General features: G+C 29.9%; 1 protein-coding gene across 1 annotated transcript in view; it reads right to left on the reverse strand.

Annotated features, from left to right (window-relative positions):
- Positions 1 to 21705, reverse strand: part of LOC129231295 (uncharacterized) — an 83519-nt gene that overhangs the window by 43921 nt on the left and 17893 nt on the right. The window contains exons 2-5 of the mRNA XM_054865583.1: positions 15470 to 15571; positions 9161 to 9298; positions 5174 to 5415; positions 1560 to 1730 (exon numbers count right to left, since the gene is read on the reverse strand). Of these exons, the coding sequence (XP_054721558.1) occupies positions 1560 to 1730; positions 5174 to 5415; positions 9161 to 9298; positions 15470 to 15571 (653 nt within the window). The remainder of the gene's footprint in view (positions 1 to 1559; positions 1731 to 5173; positions 5416 to 9160; positions 9299 to 15469; positions 15572 to 21705) is intronic.

A 21705-nucleotide genomic window follows, 5' to 3' on the forward strand; every position in this document is an offset into this window, starting at 1 on the left:
GGATGTGTGGTATAAAAGAGCTGTAGGTTGTTGCCGTTGCGAAATCTTAATGTCACCTTACGGTAAAGAAGGGTTCAGGTTGGAAAGAAAGGTCGTCGTAGGGTAAGGGTTCAAAACCCTCCGTAAAAACCAGAAGGGTGTAAAAAATGTCTGGCAATATTTGTATGGATTATTGAAGACATGACTTTCACTTTAAAGGTATTTCAAGGGTTAAGTGAGAGCCTTTGAACCAGAATTGTTTGCGAAGGAAGAAAACTTAAGTCCTGGGGTTTAAGGGATGAGTGTTTTAACAAAGCAGGGACTATCTGCTTTAGTGATTTTTTCTGTCAGTAATAAAAAAAAATGGAGGGGAGGGGGGTTGTCAAAATTGTCTTTCCTCATCTGATCTAGAAATGCATTGCTGGATTTGGTATAAGAGTAACCATGGCCAGTGCCTGAAGGTTCAGTAGTGCCACCACCTGGGGCAGCTTATTCTACGAAGAGCCGATCTTGCTATTATAAAACTGAAATGCAGGTATAAAGCATTTAAATGCTTACTTTTCGAGTTATGAGGCTATTTTTATTTCAGATATTCAATGGGCATACATGAACTCGCAATCTGGATAGTACAAAAATGACGAAACTGTATTCTACTCAAAATTGTGTTCTGGTCTGATGAGGGGAGGGGAGGGGGATTCATGAACGCCGTTTAGGGTGGCAAAACGAATGAATTGGATCAAGAGTGTATTTCTAAAATATTGTCTCAAAAGTATGTTGCTGGTTTAAGCTGAAATTATATGAAATATTTTGCATAAATAACTATCAAGAAAAGGAAAAGTCAGTTAATTTTTTTAAAAATGAAGCAAAGAAAAAAAAAGACTATTTCCCATGTCGAGTATTTTAATTCGTGAGACAATTCGACAACAAGCAATAAAAATATTTAAATAAAATCTTCTTGTTTATAAACTATTATTTTACATTCGTTAATAATTTACAAATATTACTAATACTTACCTATGTAATTATATTTACTGATAGTTCTATACTAAAATATACTTTATTATAAGTAGAATTTTCAATTTTGAAATTTTTAAATGAGACCGATTTATGCCTCAAACAGATGACTAAAGTATTAAATGTAAGTACAATTTCCAATTATGGACGGAAAACATTGCGTCATTTCAAGCGTCCTTTTTGAAAGTTTTCCAAGAACATTTCTGAGGTTAACGTCAGTTGTGGTAGGAAGTTCTAAGGAGAATAATGAGTTAAGTCACTGCATTATGCTTAGTTCATTTAAAGTTGAGAAATTTAAGTCTTTGGCTCCGGTTGCATCTCTACTATTAATCAACCAAAATGATGTGTCTTCACGACGTCGCATCATTTATTTGAAAGGTTATATTCTTAAAGTCGATAATTCCACAAGCAATCAAAACTTTGAGAATTTTAAGTACTTGGTGATAAACTTTTAACGTTGATCAATCTTGGACGTCAGGTTTCCCATTAGAACAATAGATTTAAATTACCACGAAGCTACATCAGGAGTCAAAAAATCGAATAAATATGTGAGAAAAAAAGCTAACCTCTAAGTCTTTGCAGATTTTTTTCTTGTTATTCTGTGGCTTCGGGTCGAAAGGAGGTAAGGTTTTAACCAAGAGATCAGCTGCTTCAGCTAACCTTTGTATTTGGCTGTCGACAAGGACCGGCGTTAGTGATGTTGGAGAACCAGGTGCTTGAGGGTATTCTCCTAATGCCTATAAAGAAATAAAGTAGTGGTTTTAAAATGATGTATTGCTAAAAAGCTGTAAAAAAAATAACTAACATAAAAACATGTTATTACACATCATTTAAAATGAAAATTTTGTTTACACAACATAGGGAGTTAGTACCAAAAATGCTACGCATGTAATAAAATAAACTGCCGCGGAAAGGTGAAGCGCAGTATCTGCAGGATTGAGTTTTTGAGATATTCAAAGAAACGCGTTTTGGATTGCGTACTGACAATAGGGAAATGTTGAAATTTGACGTTTTTTTCGTGCTTTATTTTCAGCAGAAAACAAATAAGCAAGCTTTACAATAAAGCTAATACACTAGATGACAAAAATACAAAAAAAAGTCAAAATTGAAAAATTGGCAGATACTGCGCTTTATTTTCCCACTACAGTGTACATTTCAGCACTTCAGAATAAAAGGTACTATTCTGGGCCAAAGAAACGCGCCCACTCATTAATAAATTCCATATTATAGCCTGAATATAAGTGGATCTTTTACTAAGTACAATACCTAAAGGGTGCCACTAAGAGGAGGGGGAGCTCGTGGAGCAGACTGAGTCATTGAATTTTTTAGGGAGGTACATTAAGGGTTCCCCCCCCCCCACTTTTTGGGAGTTCTCGTTTTTTGGGGGGTGTTTTATAATATTTGAGAGGGGGATGCGAGCCACTCTTAGGGGGATGAACATCCTTAGCTAATATTTTATGACAGTGATTTTTTTTTTTTTTTGTAAAAAACTCCAAAATACTTTTTTTTTAAAAAAAGAAAGAAAAATAATCATTAAAATAAACTGGAAAAAATAAATAAATGAAATAAAAGTTTGTAACAGTCACAATCAATGTATTATTGTTATGCTTGGATTAACTTTTCTATCTTTAAAAATAAATGGTTTCACATTTTAACTCGTAACGCTTAACTGTTCCTGAAAATAACTCATTAACCAATACGTTTATAATGTTCAAAATATATAAAACTTCTCTCTAACACTCTTATTTAATTATGAGACCTGAGGCCAATATAATTTCATAACCTGTATGCAGATGAAACCCTAAAAATGTTTTAAAGCTAATTTACTCTATTCTTGGCTGCTTGTAATTAATGAGATTACTCGGGTGCCATACACATTCAAATAAGTTTAACATCCTGAAGAATATAATAAAACTGAGTGTTGGCAATTTTTAATCCCTTTAAGGCCTCTCAAAATACATTTGCAATAATCACGAATTTAAGCACCGCTGAATATTTTACAAATCTTTGAACTTAACAGCGTTCCAAACCGGCTTAAACGCCTCATTATCCTGAGTTCACAAATTAGTTTAATTTGTTGGAGTCTATGATTTCACTCCGACGGGCTGAAAGCAGTCTATAGTAAAGAGCAGCTGTTCATATAATCGACTTTGTCTGCTGTGATTGAGCATCGGCTTTTATGATTCATTGTATGCTGGTGGACGTCGTTTCACGTCATCACTGAAACATCATTTCACGTTTCAGTGATCGCAAAGCTGCTGTTGGGGAATGTTCTGAAACTCAAAACTCTATTTGGTAGAAAATGTTCGACTATTTAAGCACCTAATGGTTTTGAGAAGAAAATTAAGCTCTCCAAGTACGTATAATTTAACGAATGAGCTCTAATGACGTTACAAATGGGTCATGCAAAAATCCAGAATGCATTAAAGTAAGGTAATAAAATATAATAAAAAAAAACCTCTTAATTCCATGTACTAAAATGTAACCACTCTGATATTATAATAATGTTTTTAAACCAATATTTTACAGTTATTTAATTTTTACCTGAAATTCCTTCAGCAGAAATCAAAATAAATACGATGAACGTTGTTGGCTAAGATTACTTGAACACGAAGAAAAAAAATAAAAAAAAAATCCTTCTGAAGTAAAACTGCTGACTTAACCTTAAAATTGAATGATATAAGGCGTTATGTTTGAATTGTATGGGTAATTCTAGATAAATTGCAGTAACTGTCTTTGATACATTGCTTAGTAACCCACTTTTTTTTTTGGCGATTTTTTTCGCTTTTATGTTTTTTAGTCGACGTCAAATCCATAGCAACTGCATTTGCATCAAACCCAATATGTACAGTCTCTACTGTAAACGATTTTTACTACAAGTTACTTTAATTCGGTCGAACTTTTTTTTGTATCCTCCCTCCATTTAACCTTCAGTAATTTGAATATATCGCTCTCTCCCTTCACGATTGGCTGCAACTGTCTTATATCAAAATTCGTCGAAATGCATTGATTTTACAGGAAATTCGTCAAATTCGTTGAAATGCATTGATTTCACAGGAATTTCGTCAGAGTATTAACACGTGCGCTCTAAAGTATGACCTAACCCGTCTTTTATGTCGGGATTCCAGCATTTACCCGTCAAAAGCTACACTTTCATAATAAATAAACACCCTCAGTCTAAAAGGAACAAAATAATCAAACACCACAAAACGAATTTTATTTTAATTAGTACAAGGGATAGAGCGCAAAGCGTTACTTAGAATCATTTAAGTCGAGAATCCAAATCCAAAGAAAAACAATCCTTTCGATCGAGTTATTTTAACTACTTAACGCCAGCGAATCCCTGGAGAAACAGCAGCGATATCCAATTAAATACCTAATTCCGTCAGCCATCGTGATCTCATTACAGAATCATGTCTGACACGCGGACGCTGATGACAAATTTAGTCTAAATGCTGGTAACGTTGTGTTTACTTAGGATTAAACTGGTGTGTAGGCTCTTCCAACTTTCCTCCACTGCAAGAAACCACAGGCCAAGCAGCTGTTTGAGATACATGTTTAATGTTTGCGTATTTGAATAGGAGACTTACTTTAAGCAGCTTTTTGGTACTTTGTGGAGAAAATCCACTCAAGAAGAGTGAAGACCGTCAAGTCAAGTAAAGAAAGATTGTGATTAGAAGGCTTCTGAATCCCATCGATAGTTCCTTTCAGCATCTTGTTCATTTAGTGGACAAACTAGAAGCTAAAAATGTGATGGAAGATGGACCAAAAGCGCTGTTCTTGCAGTACAGATAACTGATTTTTTTTTTTTTTTTAAGTCTCTACTGTTGTACTATTATGAAGGAATAATTTTCACCAGGAATTAAGTATCTTAAAAAATATAATTACTCACTAGTGTTGTAAGAGCGCGAGTCGCTACTTTTGTATGCAACAGTTTACGCTCTCCTGCTAAGTGTGACTTAAACTAGTTTATTTTTCAGGTATCATTTAAGCTTATTTTTAAACGCCTTTAAAGATAATGGCTAAATTTTTTAATCGTACCCCACATGCGGAAATCATTGCTTTTATATTTAAAAGGGTTAAAACTGAGAGGTATTGGCTCAAAACCCAAAATTTGAAGATTGTCTTCCGACTTAGCAATGATTAAGCAGCATTTCAAGAAATTTAAGCATTTTCCTACCTGTTGAAATGTTAGAGCAGATGATGGTTGAGGCGACGAGGCATCTTTAGCACCAGGAGAAGGCGAGGATTGACTATTGCTGTTGCTCAAAATAGGCATCGGTGGACTGGGCTGCATTGAGGTTACTGGAGACGGTTGAGAGAGATTCAATGGCGCAGGCCTGACTACAGGTGGTCCTGGACTGACTGGATAAGGAGAATGACTTTGAGGAACAGTAGGTAAAAGTGGTGTCTGAAACATAGCTAAAAGACAAACAGAATATTGACTGTAATTTAAATAAAAACCGAAAAAATAATTAGATAAAAATGAAGGCAATACTTACTTTTTGCTGTTATGCTTGAGTGATGTACTAGTATATGTGTTGTTTACTAATTTATTTATTAATTTTTTTTTTTTTTTTGAAAAAGAATATGCATGAATTTTTTTGTGAGTCATATTACCTTGCAGGGAACTGAATTTTCTAATGGCATATCTCACTCTGTATTCTAATGACTATTGCCAGCAAAGAAATTTTTAAATATAAACAATGCAAAAAATGCTTAAAATAAAAGCAACTAATCAGTTAATCTGCAATGTGTTAAAACATATTCAACTACATATCTTGCAATAAATTATATATAGTTTCTTTAAAAAACTGGTTATATAGTCGTTAATAGTTGATCCCGAATGAATGTTTTAACTTACACGTTATAACACAGCAATACATGTATATAGAGAAAACAGTATAATATGTTGTTTAAATTGAGCAAAAACAGAAAATTTTACATTTTAACAGATTTTCTATATTATTCCATAGCTGTTACTTGATTATCTGTGTTAAATATACAACATTTGCTTTTGTCGTGTTTTTCTTTCTTTTCTTTTATTTATTTTTTAAAAATTATTTATTTATTTTTAATTTGTTATTATTGTATTTTTTATTTATTAATTTTATTTATTTTTTTGTCGTTACTTCCGTTACTCTCCTGATTTCTTTCAGTCTTTATTTTAAATTTTCCATTTTTCAAGTTAAGTAACGCAATATAGAAGCTAAAAAATGAGAAGACAGAAATTTCTGGCAGAACATGTTGGCGATAATAAAAGGAGGGAAAAAAACTGGTTTTATTCTATTTGAGCCGTCATCGCCAAGAAAGGTGGAGAAGTTTGTATTATACCCCGCTTATTATACTCTCTATATCTCTATTAAATAATAAAAGCGAAAAGATTTTTAAAAAAGAAAATAGAAGAAAAACTCGCCTTTGTTTATGATGAAAAATAGCGAGTAGCACTCCCCACGTTAGGCTAATGGAATTAAGTGTTCGCAGGATGACAGACGCTCTTCAGCCCTTTTTTCTCAATTATTAGGAAAGGAGAGATACGCAAAAACTGACAGTTCGAAGTTAAAAGAAGAATTGGAGCTTGCAGTGGGCGCTAAGATCAATGGTACTAAATATATAAAAGGGCACGTCAGTTATATTTTCGAAATTATTGATGTTTATACTTAGTATCAGCAGTGTGTATTTCTCAAGTACTTTCCAAAATGAGCATTTTATTTCAAAGATCGGTTTAATCAATGAATTGTTAATCGTTTTGAAAAGTTTAAATCTTTTTACATCATTTCTGTTGCCTAGTTTCTGAGGAAGACTATATGCCTTCTTGGAAGACTCCTAAAATGCCATTTTCTGGCTTTAACCAATAAGGGGTGCTGAATTTATCTATATATTCTCTCCTGATGGATAAATACATCGTCGATGGACCAAAAAAATATGTTCTTTAATCCACAAAAGTGATCCATATTCTAGTTGCGCAGCACAGTGCGCAAAATAAATTCTTTGTGTCGAAAAAAAAAAAAACATTGTCAAACATGATATAAATAAAAGTTAAATAATGTATTTGACCTAAATTGATCATGATATGATGATATCATTATTTGATGTATTGAACGTTTGTTCACGGAAAATCAATGAAACTGCAAGCGATGACAAGAATTTCATGTACTCGCGATGTGACAATTCATAAGATACCTACATTGCCTCTTAGCTATACGCACTGAGAGATCTAATCAAGAGCAATGGCACAGTTTGTTTAGTCCTTCAATAAATGCATTTCAGACCGGCCATTTAATATTGAATGCCACAGAAGGCACAAAGTTTTGGACCAGTGCCACTATTACTTAATCGTTTACAGTTTACGCAAATGAACTCTTTGTCCAGCTCATGAAGCCGATTTCGGAGATAAAGATCATTAGTTACACAGACGCGCGTCAACAAGCTTGTCATTTACAGGACGCATATTGAGCTTTAACTAGTCCAGGAGTCAAACTGCACTAGGGAGGGCAAATCTAAAACTATTTTTCTTGCAGTTTTGACAGCAGTCAGCAACAGCTGAACGTTACTGGAAACAGGAATGCAAAAGTTGAAAGATTATGTCCTTAAGCTATTAACTCATAATTTTCTACAACTGGGGTTAAAAAAAAAAAAATTCTATAAAAATAAGAAATTTATCTGTCTTGAATTAATCCCAAATAATTCTTGGAAGGGAATATGTAAAGATAATATCAGAATTGATATTCACTGTAGATTTCAGCAATAATATTCTCATTCGTTTTTAAGAATGCCATACCGTCATAATTCGCCTCATCTCGTCATCACCCTTAGACTGTACACAGCTGTTAAATACAGAAATATATGGCACTGACCGAAATGTTTTAATGCTTGTTTGTAATTTAAAATGTAATGTAACATATTTAAAATGTTTTAATTAAGCCGATTCGCAAAAATATGTAAAAGTTTTGAAATACTGACCGAAATTCAAACTAAATGCATAAAAATACAGCAAAAAAGGGCCATTCTTAAATTAAATTTTTAAAAAGGAATTCTTATACATGTGGTTTGAAATGTATCACTATGTTAAGCGACAGCAATTAACATGATAACAAAGAGGAAGCATATTAATAAAAATACGTTCATTTATTTTTTTTTTAAATGAGGATTTCATACATTTGTTATTTAATTATTTTCTTTCTAAAATTTTACACAAATATAAACGCGTGTGTTGTAGTTTGAATATTTGTTGCTCCAATATTTAATTTAATTGCTTACATTTTACCTTGACGTATGTTCAGATTTATTTTACTCATTCAAAATTTGAAATTTAATTTAAGTGAAAGTCTCACTTTTTTAAAGACTATATTTATTACTAAATATAAAAACAAATGCAGCGACAACTCTTAGCTTTCTGAGCTTGCTCTGAAATCGAACTAATATCGTTACACTGGTTCCTAAATGGGAATAAAAAGTATACATTAACAATTTAATGACCATTATTGTTTTTGTCCTGTAAGTTCAAGTTCATTTCATAAATATTAAAATTAACTTGAAAATTTTATATAATTTTTCTTGTTATTGAGACATTAAATTATTAATACTGGCAGAAAATTGTTGCTGTTCAAGAAAAATACTGTAATTATTTTTTGAAAAAGCAAACTTCGATTTTTAAATTAAGAGCTTATGGTTCTCAAAGGATTAAATCTCGTCAGTTACAGATGTCTCTATTTTATGTGAAAAAGGGAGTTATGAGTATCCTTTCAAGAGCTTTCGCTGCATTTTATTTTAAAATGATCTCACAATTGTGTCATTCAGTTGCTAAAGCATTAAACCTACAAAACCATATAAGAATGAAAATTGACAAAATTGTTCTACTTATAAAATTGGAAATAAAAAAAAATCAATTAAAGCTACAGATATTCACAACAAAATACCCGAGCAATATTAACTCAGTTGCTTAAAATAGACGCATGAAAACTATTGTAAAACACCTTATGATTTTTTTCTAATGGTGTACGGATCAAAAAAAAAAAAAAAAAAAAAATAAATAAATAAAAAAAAATCTGTATGGATTTTCACATGTACACCGATATCCAAGCACCACAGTGCCAAAAGTCTTATAAATAGCTTTAGCAACAGAACGGCTCAATTATGTTTTTATAAAAATGTTATTAAAACTTACCTGGATTGTTGACCCACTCTTGAAGAGCTTTCTGCAACCTCCGAACGTGGAGCGGTTTGCTGGCCATCCCCACCAGAGCCATTATCTCCAAAAATTCTTCCTCACCCGCTTCACAAAGTTGCTGCACGTCGTCTCCACCTGAAGCAGCAAAGATACCAGCTTACCTGGCAGAACTTCAACAAGACCCTTTGCCACGTAACCACGAATTGTTGGCACACGCTCAGTTTTTAAAAGATTTTTGGCTTACGGTCGGGATGGCAGCTGAGCTCCACGATATATATTTGCTAGACCCTCCATCAAAACATTACCAGAGAATGAAATAAATTAGGATTAGATGTTACTCACTTGGATGCCTTCGATTTAGGCTTCAATTTACTACTGATGAGGAAAAGTTGTCAAAATACATATTTTCTTATTAATGATTTTTTTTTAAAGAAAATGCCAACGAATGTGGTTACTGGCCCGTAGCATAAATGGAAAAAGTGATGGAAAAACGTAAAATCGACCTTCAGTCAATTGATGACTGAATTTGAAGTTATTTAGATATATTGTTTTCTATAGTTCATATATTTATTTATTTATTTTTTTTTTACTGAAAAAAAATCTTTTTCAAAAAATTACATTCGAAACAATCTCATTACTGTTTTCCACCAGAAATGCATTTATGCTACTTTAACATAAAATACAATTGAAGCTGCTCGATCAATATTTATTTAATATCCCTTTAAAAAACTACATAAAATTAAAAGTTTTATCATACATTTACCATGGTACGCTCTGTGATTCATAAAACAATTGAAATACAAATTTGCATAGGCAACATTTTAGAGTAATATAGAACATTTTAGTGTGAAATTGAATTTATATTGATAAAACACACTGATACTTCCCCACTTTAAAGATTTAAAAAAAAAAAAAAAGATAATTCTTTTATTTAACCCGACCAACTGAAAATGCACCTTGAATATAAATTTCTTATTAAAACTACATTTTATTTATGAAAATGGGCTTTAAAAATTAAACAAAAGAAAACCTTTTTAGTTTAAAATGTGTTTATTACCTTAAGACTTTAATTAACTGTCAGACCTAATTACTCAATTAGGTAAACAATATAATAGAAAATTCCTGATATGAAACTTCAATAGTCTTGATTACAGATAATGGCTATTAAAAACATTAGAACATAAATTTTGATTTAAAAAAAATGTTTCCAAACGCTGCCAGAATATTCGCTATTCTTATTTAACTTTAAATTACTTCGCTTAGATATCCTAAGATGTTGATGATTTTAAGAGAAACCAGGAGGGTAAAATGAGAAGCAACCAAACTGACAAAAACTTACAATACTTTTCTGTTATATTTCTGAATCCTTATATAAATTCAAGAACCACAACATGAACAGAAAAAGATAAGTATTACAATGATTAAAACCATTGTCAAAAAAAAAAAAAAACGTACTACAAGAGGTAGATAGATAATATATCTTTGGAACTTGCTCGATCAATTTTCTAAGGAAAAATATCTCAATATTTCCTTCCGAAGACACAAACACACACACAGACATACATATATGTAGTATAAACTATGAAATTCGTATTCCATGATATAATAACAAGGAGCCAAAAGTAGACAAAGCCAGAAAAGTTTGACCTAAAAGGTACTTTGCGAACGCAAAACGAAAACTAGACGTGGTCAGTCTTAATAGTCTAGCTGTGTGTCGAATGTAAACAAACATTTCTCTCTTTTGTCATAAACTAAACGTCGCAACCGGGAAATAATAAATGGTTTTTCTTTTTCAACGAAGTAATACATTTCAACTAAAATAGGCTCGAAACATCTGTGAAAAATGGATAGTTTATGACCCAATTAGTGAAGGGGGATATAAATAAACTGTTCGGAAGCTTTTCAGAAGGAGTTGTGATTATAAAATGAGATTCCGAAATGCTGATGCTTGCTAGAAACTGAATTTTCAGCAGCACAAGCAAAATATTATGGAACTAAAAGTTCAATCAATAAGAAATTTTTAAAAGTAAAACAAACAATTTGTTGGATGTAGGTCATCATAAGTTAAGTTTAAAAAAATAGCTGAACTAAAATCGAAACGGTGTTTCTTAGTGTCAAACACAGCAATAAATACGACGTACAATTATATTTTAGTTAGGAAATTAATACTCTTTATGCAAGTTATCGTTAGTCATCTTGATAAGTAAAATACAGTAAAACCTGTCTACAACGGTACTGTTGGGACCTAAAAAGAATATCGTAATAGACAGGTTATCGTTATAGACAGTTTGATTATTCATGCTGATATTTCTGGGGCCAAAGAAAAAAAGTATTGTTATAGGTAGGTTATCGTTATAGACAGTATCGTTATACACAGGTTTCAATGTATTAAGCAAAACTAAAAAGATCAGGAAACTTTTTGACGACTACCTGAAGAAACAACAAGCTTCATATTGTTGAGTCATATTTATTATTTATTAGTTTATTAATATTTATTTAAAAAGTCTTTCTTTTAGTTGGAAATATATACATTATGCTAATTATGAGAAATATAGAAACAGATAACCCTACTTAAGTGTCAATCACGAATAGGAATAAAGCTTATCGATAGAAACCTTTTAGTTAATATTGAATCAATGTGTTTTTTAATCGGCAAGTTAAAAATTCAACCCTAAACTTTGGGGATATTTTTTTTTGGGTATCGTAAGGTTAATATATCCTTTTATTTCAAATTTTAATTGCACAATCTGAAGCAATTGTTAAAAATTCAAAAAGAAAAATAAATAAAATTAGAAAACAAACTAAAGTTGACACAGATTTAGCTAAAAATACTACTTATTGAGGTAACTATCTATCGCAATTAGGCAATCAAAATTTTCTAGTGAGAATTCATCGAACTTCTTTTAATGGGGGTTGTTTCCTTCAGTCAAAAGTACCACTTTTAGTCACTGAAGTTGATAGAATGAGCAAAAAAAAAAAAAAAAAAAAACATTTAACCAGAAATTACTTTCGGTTTTACCAACACTTCCTTTTTAATTAACTTTTTAAAATGTCCCACTTTCAAAAAAGGCGTGCTCTTTATGTCGTCATAAGTCTCTCCCTATGCTTGCTATCAACCATATCGTTGCCACTACACATGAGTAAAGAGCGAATTAAATAATGTGCTCTGTGATAATGGCATCAGTGAACGGCATTTCATCACTTGTGATATCATGTGCAGAAGCGTAAAAAATGAAATTGAATTTGCGCACTGAATAAAATAATTGTTTAAAAATACTAATTTTTGTCAAATTATTTAAAAAATAGTACAATCCTATGTTTTTAAGCATGCTCTTTCAGAAAAAAATACTTTTTAAATTTCAGACACGACCCCATTCCCACGAATAAAGAAGAATAAATGACTTGGTTAGTAAAAACTGAATGTAATGTATTCATTTTCATTCACTCGAAGAGGTTGATTGCGAAGGACAGTTAACCTTTCTTTTGAAAATTATACTAATTTGTTTGGAATAGTTTTCAAAAGACATTTTATCTGGACTCCTATTAAGATTTTTTTTCCTATAAAATATTTTGCTCCAGGTATGTTTAATATTCAGACTGGAAGAGAATGTCTATTTCTTTTAAGAAAGCATAAAAATGAAGCGTCAGATAAAGAGGGAAGAAAAGAACAATGAAAAAGTTAGCTCTCAAAAATTGAAAAATCAAACAGAACATATTAGCTAATTGAAATTAGAATTAAAAGCAGGGTTACCATAGGATGGACGAAGTTAATAATGCTATTCAAAGTCTTTATACAAATGGAGAGAAACAAGAACCGAAGAAGCATACCTCTGGGAGATAAAATTCACATATATGAATGCGTAATAAGAAAATAAAATACAAACGTTTGACTAAGGCTAATAAAGAAATCAATACAATACAAAAGATTCCTATCACTGAGTAAATTTCATTGCCTTTAAATCCTTACGAAAGTATTTTTTGGCGATTTGATTTTTTTTAATAAGACGTTTAAGTAATTCTTTCAGGGGAAAAATGAATTTTAATTCAGTATAAACCGCACTGTTCTTCATGAAACAAATATTTGTGCATTGTAAATTTACATAAATCTGGTATATGATAATAGTTCAATATTAATTTCATTGTAAATCTTTTCTAATGAATTCGGTATACTGGACAGTCTAATAATATATGAATTTTTGATAAAACCGAGTGGACAAAATAAAAGCTGCTAGGAAAACAATCAATAAGGTGAAAAAAAAACTTTATTTAAACAATGATTTTTGCATAACACTAAATAATATTTATTGTTTGAAAATACATTTCGAAGTTTTAGAAAAATCTTAAATTTAAGTGTTCAACACAACCAGTAATAAATTAAATTTGTTGCCAAAAATCTATAAACAAATAAAGAAATTTTATTTGCATGCACGTGAACGAATAAAATATTATTTAATATATTTCTTTAGAATGAATGCTATACATGTATTTTTAACAAATGAACTAATACAATAATGTAACATTACCTAGTTACTTCAAAATTGTTTGAAAATATATTCAACAAACGCATAACGTAAAAAACAAGTCACAAAATTATAGCGTGGGCAATAGCCAATTATATATATATAGATTTATGTGTAATTTTTCAAATTTGAAGTATAAAAAAATATTTCTTTTGAGTTTCTAAAAATTCAGAGAATATAAAATAGGCTAATTTTTGTACAATTATTTAAACTATTTACTCACACACACACACACACATGACTCAAAACAGGAGTATGTGCTCCTCTAGAGATTTTAAAGCTATTTCTAATTTTTTTGAAAAAAAAAATATATTATCAAACTTGGGAAGGAGAAAGATCCACTATTAACTTTTACTGATATAAATTGATTCTATAGAGAGCTAATAAGATGCTTTCGAAATCGTTTTGAATTTTCGGAGACAGTTTTCATCAATAAATGAGTATATTTGATTAACAATGAAAGCGGAATATATAAAAATAATAATATTTCGAGAAAGTAAAAGACATAAAAAAGTTTGAAAAAGACATAGTATTGATAAACTAAACAAATTTTAGTCCTAAATAATTGAAAAAATGCTCGAAATTGTAAAAAAAACTAACAGGTAATGGAATTAAAAGAAAAACTTTTTCTTTGATTATTATCATAATTCGACAATATGGTAATTTAAAAATCTATTCTTAACCTTAACTGATCTGAGTAAAACAAAAATATTATTTTTAAATACATTACATTTTAACCCGATTGAAGTAAAAATGTAAATGAGGAGGAAAAGGAAGGGAAAAAACGCCAAAACTTTGTTCAGGTATAGATATATAAATACCTTTGGAAAAAAAGAGAACGAAAACAATTGAACTTTACAGCACTGCACAGTACAAAAATGTGCATCATTTACCCACATTTTTTCAAAAAAATATACTTTTAATTAAAAAATATGTAAAAAAAAATCATTTTTTAGAAATTAAATAAAAAATATCATATGGAAAATAACAATACTTTAGTATTTCTACTGAAGTATCCTTTTCTATTATTAAGAAAACGTTATCATCCATGCTTTGAAAACAATGCAATGAATATAACTGACTATTTATTTATTCCTGGAATACTTCAATAGGATTCAAATAATTTTGCGTTTAAAAATTTTTTCAACCTTAGAGAACAAATGTAAGCTTAAAATATGTAATTGAAAAAAGTTTAAAAATAAACTTTTGCATAACAGTTAAATTTGAAATAAAACAATGTAAAGCTAAATCAGTGTGAGTAGTATACAGACGGAAAGTTTTCTAAAGTAAACAGCAGAATGAAGACTTCGCCCTCTTAGTTCTAAGATAAAAAACCAAAAACAAAAAAAAAATTTTTGGCTCTTTTTTTTTTCTTATTTGAAAACATACGTCTGCCAGCAAAATATTTATTCCCGCGATATTTTCAATTTGCGTCGTGCTCAAGATCATCACTGCTCCAAATTGAGTTTTTATATTAATATAAACCTCTTGTAATTAATCAATCATAAGTTGATATTTTTTATTTAATCAAATCCGTTGTTGATACTTTCATGGAATTTATATGCTTAGGTGTGACAGTAGCACTTACGTAATTTTAGCAAAATAATTGCAATCTGTTTTAAGTACCACACTAAATTTATTCTTTTTATTGATCTATACCATCTACTTATATTGAAAGCTACAGTTATTTATTCTGATGTTTGTTCAGATTACACTGCTGTTTTGTTTTCAAAGAAAAAATATCAGCTAACACATTAAACTATAATATCTAGGATAGAAATATTACCTTGACAAATAAACGTGTCGTAATAGGATAAAAGATTGGCCCGTTGAAGCACTCTATACAATTGAAGCTCAGATTCGTTTGTAGGTTGTGACGTCATAGCTACTGTCAAAGAGAAATGGTAGTTAAAATGCTTGAAAAACTTGCAAGAATTTTATAACATTTAAAGCAACACTAATGCAAAACATGCAAAAAGCTTTCATTCTAAAATATCTATATATGTGAAGTTCATGCAAGCAACCACAAACTTTAGATTCATGCAAACAACCACATACTTTAGGTACATGCAAAAAACTACAAACTTTAGGTACAAGACAGATTTTTCAGTTCTCTTTCTAAATAAACAAATTAAAAAATAATAATAATAAATAAATAAATGCATATTTATGGCTCGCATAAAGATTTTAGTCTGTATGAGAGTCAATTAAATTTATCTAATTTTTAAAATCCTATTAAGTTTTACCCCCCCCCCCTTTTTTGTATAAGTACATAATATTCATTTTTTAAAAAATAACTTCGTGTCACGTGCAAATATTAATGCCATCATCAAACACTGTTTTAATAGCAGCCCTACTACTTCTTTGTCGTATCCAAACGTGAAAATTTGTCGTTGTACAAAGCAGTTGAAACGAAAATGCATGTTATGGCAAAAGCAACTCGTACAACAAAGCTAAAAATCGTCATATATATGTGCTGTGTGCATATTCCACATAATTTTTTTTGATTTTCTCATTATTTTAATAACGTAAACTACCTCGATGCAGTTGCGTTTCATTTATTCTTTATAACAGTTCATTATCCTGAACTATCAAGCAAGATAGCAAAGCTTTCAGCGGATGTAGATTATATTTGTGGCCAGAATATTTTTACTGGTATTGAGAATTATAATGCGAATCCATGTTTATTACAGCAATTGTTGTTTCAAATGATTTAAAATACAAATAAAATTTTAGTTATGTTACAAAAAGTGTTAAAAGACTTAAGCATTTCCAAAATTATTCGAAAAATGCGGCTAGTAAGGCAGCTAAGTAATATAATTCATGAATTAAAAAAAAAAAAAAAAACGTAAAGCATTGATTAGAGTTCGCCGAAGTAGAGTTTTATAATAATATTCTCGCAGGTTAAAAATACGTTTATTCACATTATTAGTGCTATTAATATAAATATTGGAATCATTATTTTGGTAATGAGTATCACTATTGTGGTACCTCGCGGTACTGTAACTAAGATTCCATAGTTAACCATTTTTGAGTAAAATGCGGTTAAACTAGTTCTTTAAATAATAAAAAAGTTTATTAGCTTATTTTATTTAAAAAATCGAAATAATATGAATGCTAAACACAGAATAATTCACCCGAAAATATTTTTAAAAAAAAACAATATATTACATAAATAAACACAGTTAGAACTAAAGAATTAAACTCGGAATCTTATTGTTGGCCACAGCCGTAAGAAATTTCAAACAGTTCAATGTTGTATTTCGTCATGGCACAAACTATGTTGTAAAATATTTTTTCTTGTTTAATTGGCTGAGTAATTTTTAAGTAAACACATTCAACTCTCATCATTAAAATCAGCAACCATTTTTTTGCTGAACTTGGCAGATTTTTTTTAGCTATCTATTGGGGAAGGGGTAGAATTTGATTACGTAATGGGGATAGAATAATTTGATAAGCTTAGGAACAAGTATCCAAATAATGTTAATCATTTGGGAATAATAAAGACTAAGTACACAAACTAAAGAATGTAAAATCCAATTAAAATTTAGGATTTAAGACAAAATTGAAATCTTTCGTAAAATCTGATTTTGTAAATAAGCATTTTTAAAAGTATTTGCTTAAAGAAGTCTCATGCAGATTTACTTGAACGTACAATTTTGTTTTCTTAATAGGAGGAAAAAAAGGCAATTTATAAATTTTCCCAGCAATGAAAAAAAAAAAAAAATCTTGACATGATTTGTTTTTTCAGAATAGCTTCAATTTTAAAATACACTATGAGGTTAATACAATAACAAAGATATTTCTTTCTCAACTGAGCGTACGCTTTTTATGCATTATTAATATTAAATTACATTCTAAATTACAGGGGTATCCTTCATATAACACGGTTAATTCGTTCCGTGTAGTATCGAAACCGTGTTATACGAGACTTTTTTTTATAAATGTTTTTTTTACTCATTTTTTAACCTAATTAATTCAAGTTTTCAACCTAATTAATCACGTTTATCATAATTCATGTCAATGTGTACCGTGTTATATAGAAACCAATTAATAAGGGGCAAATTTTATAATAGATGAAATTTCGGCTTAATAGAACATATAAACGAAAACTGGCAACCAGAACATACAAAGACCCACTGATTTAAAAATAAGAATTGTTATAAACGATAAAACTTAATAGTTTTATATACCTTAAATTAAAACTGTTATGCACAACAAAAGAAACTTAATCCTATTTTATTTCTGTACTAAGAACAAAACGCATTCCATAAGAAAAAATATCTGCGCTTTTCTATAGCAATCAAGTTCGTCTGAGCAACAAGAACAAAACAAAATTTAAAATAAAATAAATAGAATCATTCTATTTACTTCATTTGATATTTTGTTTCGACTACATTTTTCATTGATCGTTAGCCAAATTTTAGCCTATGTTTATTCCTAATGTTATTTTCTTACAATGCATTGGAAACAAAATAATATTCACCTTTTTACTATTAGAACACTGATGAGAAAAATCAAGTAAGTATTTAAAAGTTGAAAAGTTAGTGTTATACGGGGAAACCAATTTTCTGAGTCCAAGCAGACAATTTTTCGTAAAAGTTTCATAAAAACAAAGTAAAAACTTATTACAGTTGTTATCATACATTTTTTAACAATGTATTGAACAAAAATTGAATTCTTTCTTTTAAAATTCGTGTTACATCAAAACCGTGTAGTTATGAATTAAAGTTTGGTACCGTGTAATATCGGAACCGTGTTGTAGAAATACCGAGTTATACGAGGGACGCATGTACTTTCTAATATATGGTTAAAATATTACAACAGAGATTTTTGAGTCAATTTACGGGTGAGGGTTCGTTGTACTGTGTGACTATTTCTAAGAGCCTTATGGCAATATTAAAATTGTTTTTCTTTTAAAAAGGTTTAAACTGTAAGAATTAGAACCTGACTGCCTTTGAAATAAAGAAAACTTCTTTCCTTATAAGTAAAATACGTTTCTCATTTTATTTTCATTTTCTGAATATGAGCTAGTCACACTTTTATTTAAATACAGCAAAGAGTATCATTAAACATTTTAGTTTTGAGAAAATAATTATATATTAGGCTTTAATTGTGACCCCTAAGTTTGGTTTCCTTAAAACTGTGATTGTATCTTGGGACATTTAGTATGATTTTTTATATTTTTAACACATTTGCTAGAGAAAGATGTAAATATGCTGAATTTACATCGTGCAATGGAAAACTACATGCCATTTTTTTATATTAACTACATTTTTAAATTACGTGCATCTTTAATTCTTTGAAATACATCTGAAATAAGTTTTTTCCTAATCTAGTCTCCTTAAAGAACAATGCATTTTTGCGGTCACAAAACAGATTCTTTCATACGATTTTTTTTCTTGAGGAATTAAAGTACGTCTACAGGTACTACTGGTCTTGTCCCAAGGGACACATCGCAATTTACACTTTAAATGGCTAACGAGTTTTTATTTTTAAATTGCTTGTATTGAAAAAAAATACATATTGCAATGAAATAAGTTGGTGAGATTAATCTGATGTCGGTTTATCGCGAAGACTTTTTTTTTTGATATGCATCAGGATTTTTTTTTTCACTTTTTTAATCTATTATGAAATACAGTAAAATCCCTCCTAACGGAAACTCCTCAAATGCGGACGCCCCTCTTATGCGGACAATTTTTAATTCCCCAGTTCCAATGCAAATAACATTATTAAACCCCTGTCTTGCGAACACCTCTCTATGGCGGACAAAAAAAAATTGCCCCGTTAGTATCCGCATTAGAGGGATTTTACTGTAAATATTTCACATTTGTTCATTTATTTTCAGGAGACATAGCACATATAAAGTTGATATTATTGGCTACCTGAAAGAGGTCACTATACCTTAAAACTGTAATAATCTAGTAGTACAGTAAATTTACTAACGTAACTTTTACACTGTTTTACATATATGCCAGGAAAGAGCTAATTGGATAGCCTAATTGACGGCAGTTGTCAAACGTAACTTGTGAACATATGCTTGAGCGCCGGCAGTGCCTAAGTACAAATATGTAAATAAATAAATGAAATATAGATTAAAATGTAATTGTACCAACGGATTTTTTATGTAAAAAATGTGCCTTCTTTTCAAATGTTTATTACTAATTCAGGTGATTTTATACGAGCATAGTTAACAACATAGTAACAAAATATTTCATTAATGAGTAACAACTTACGCTTTTGATTCACTGAACTTTTGGGTGATGATACAGTAATAGATGTTATTCTTCATTTTCAAGAAACTTTCAGGGTAATTGATGTTAATCATACTTATTAAAGCAGTGCTTCATAATTGTTCATCAAGATAATGAGAGCCAAGTGCATCATTCGGAAAAAAATCAAACATTAAAGTTCGCACCGTCTTATATCAGGAGGAGGGTAGTATTGATTTCATCTTTATTTGTTTAGAACTACATACGGTACATAAAACAAATTTCTAATTTCTTGCAAAAGTGCTATAGATTCTAATCGATAGAACTGCTTATATCTTTTTTTTCAAGCGTAAAGAAAATTAAAAATGAACTGTGATAAGATAAAAACAATTAAAACATAATAATACCCATCAGCAAACAAATCGAGAAGTAAACGAAATTTCTTATTGTAAAAAAATAATAAATAATAATAATAATAATTGCAAAAAGGAAGGACTTGTTCTACGTAGTATAGATTCTTTTTTAATCGATGAAATTTCGTTTTCTGTAACTGAACAGATAAGTGACACATAACGGAAATCGATAAATGTAACAAATAAGTAACTGGTAAGAAGAACAATGAAAATTATTGGTCCGATTGTGGAATTATTTGTTTTCAATGTAGTCTTGTTGAATTTCATGCAATAAATGAATAATTTGCTTCAATCATTTTTTGTTGAGTGTCACGAAGATTTTAACTTTGAAACTGAATTCACGTTATTTGATATACATTAAGTAATTATTTTCGACAGGGATCATAAGGAAAATCCCTGAGGTTGAAAGATAATTTATTTCTTGACTGTATGTTTTTCCTAAGCATACAGCAGTCCCCAAAACAAATGTTAATAATACTTTTATTAAATTCGGTTTCAGGAAATATTTGCCTGTATTATAGTAGTAGAAGGCAAGGCATTACAGAGCTACAGGTCCGAAAAGAGCTACCCTTTTATTTTTACTATACAACTAAACAGAGTGGTAAGACAATTTAAAACTAATAAGCAGCGCTTATAGCTTTCCAAACTTTCAAAATTTATTTTACAATTTATTTGTTAATTTTATTATTGAGTGTAGCAATTTACAGTTCTCTAATTGCTTTTAAAAAATCTAGTGCTTTTGAAAAATGCTTTATATTTTCCATTTAAAATTCAATTAATCAATTCACTTTGTCTCAAGAAACTATCTACAAATTTAGGCTAAGCGTGGCATGCACAAATTTATATTTTTTTCAGTTTTGATTAATAATTAAAGGAAGTTCTTTAACAGTTGCCATTTTGCATTAAGGATCATTTTACGTTTCGTAAGCACACATTAAAACTAATATGTAATCATGAGAATAATTTACATGTGTGAATCAAACTGTTTTCAGGAAATAATTTTTATGCACAAAATAAAACCATTACATTGTTTTTATTTCTCATAAAAATTGCACTTAAAAAACATTTTTAACCAAAACAACTGTTAAAGATTAGTTGTGTCCCTCTTTGACGTCACTTTGCTGGTTCCGTCATTCGGAGGAAATTTAAATACATGTCACATTATTTTTTTATCGTATCATGCTCTGCAATGATTAGTTTTAAAAGACAGCGGTTTGGTTTATGTTAAAAATTTAATAATTTTCAATCCGTTTTACCACACGAAATACATTACATAAAAAGTTTTATACTGTAATATACAATGAGTATATATAACGCAGAATATAAGAACATATCTTACTTGATTATAATAAAAAAGCTGTATTAAAATATAACAAGAAACCTGCATGATTAAAAAT

Source organism: Uloborus diversus, chromosome 10, assembly GCF_026930045.1.
Source record: "Uloborus diversus isolate 005 chromosome 10, Udiv.v.3.1, whole genome shotgun sequence".
Taxonomy (NCBI): Eukaryota; Metazoa; Arthropoda; class Arachnida; order Araneae; family Uloboridae; genus Uloborus; species Uloborus diversus.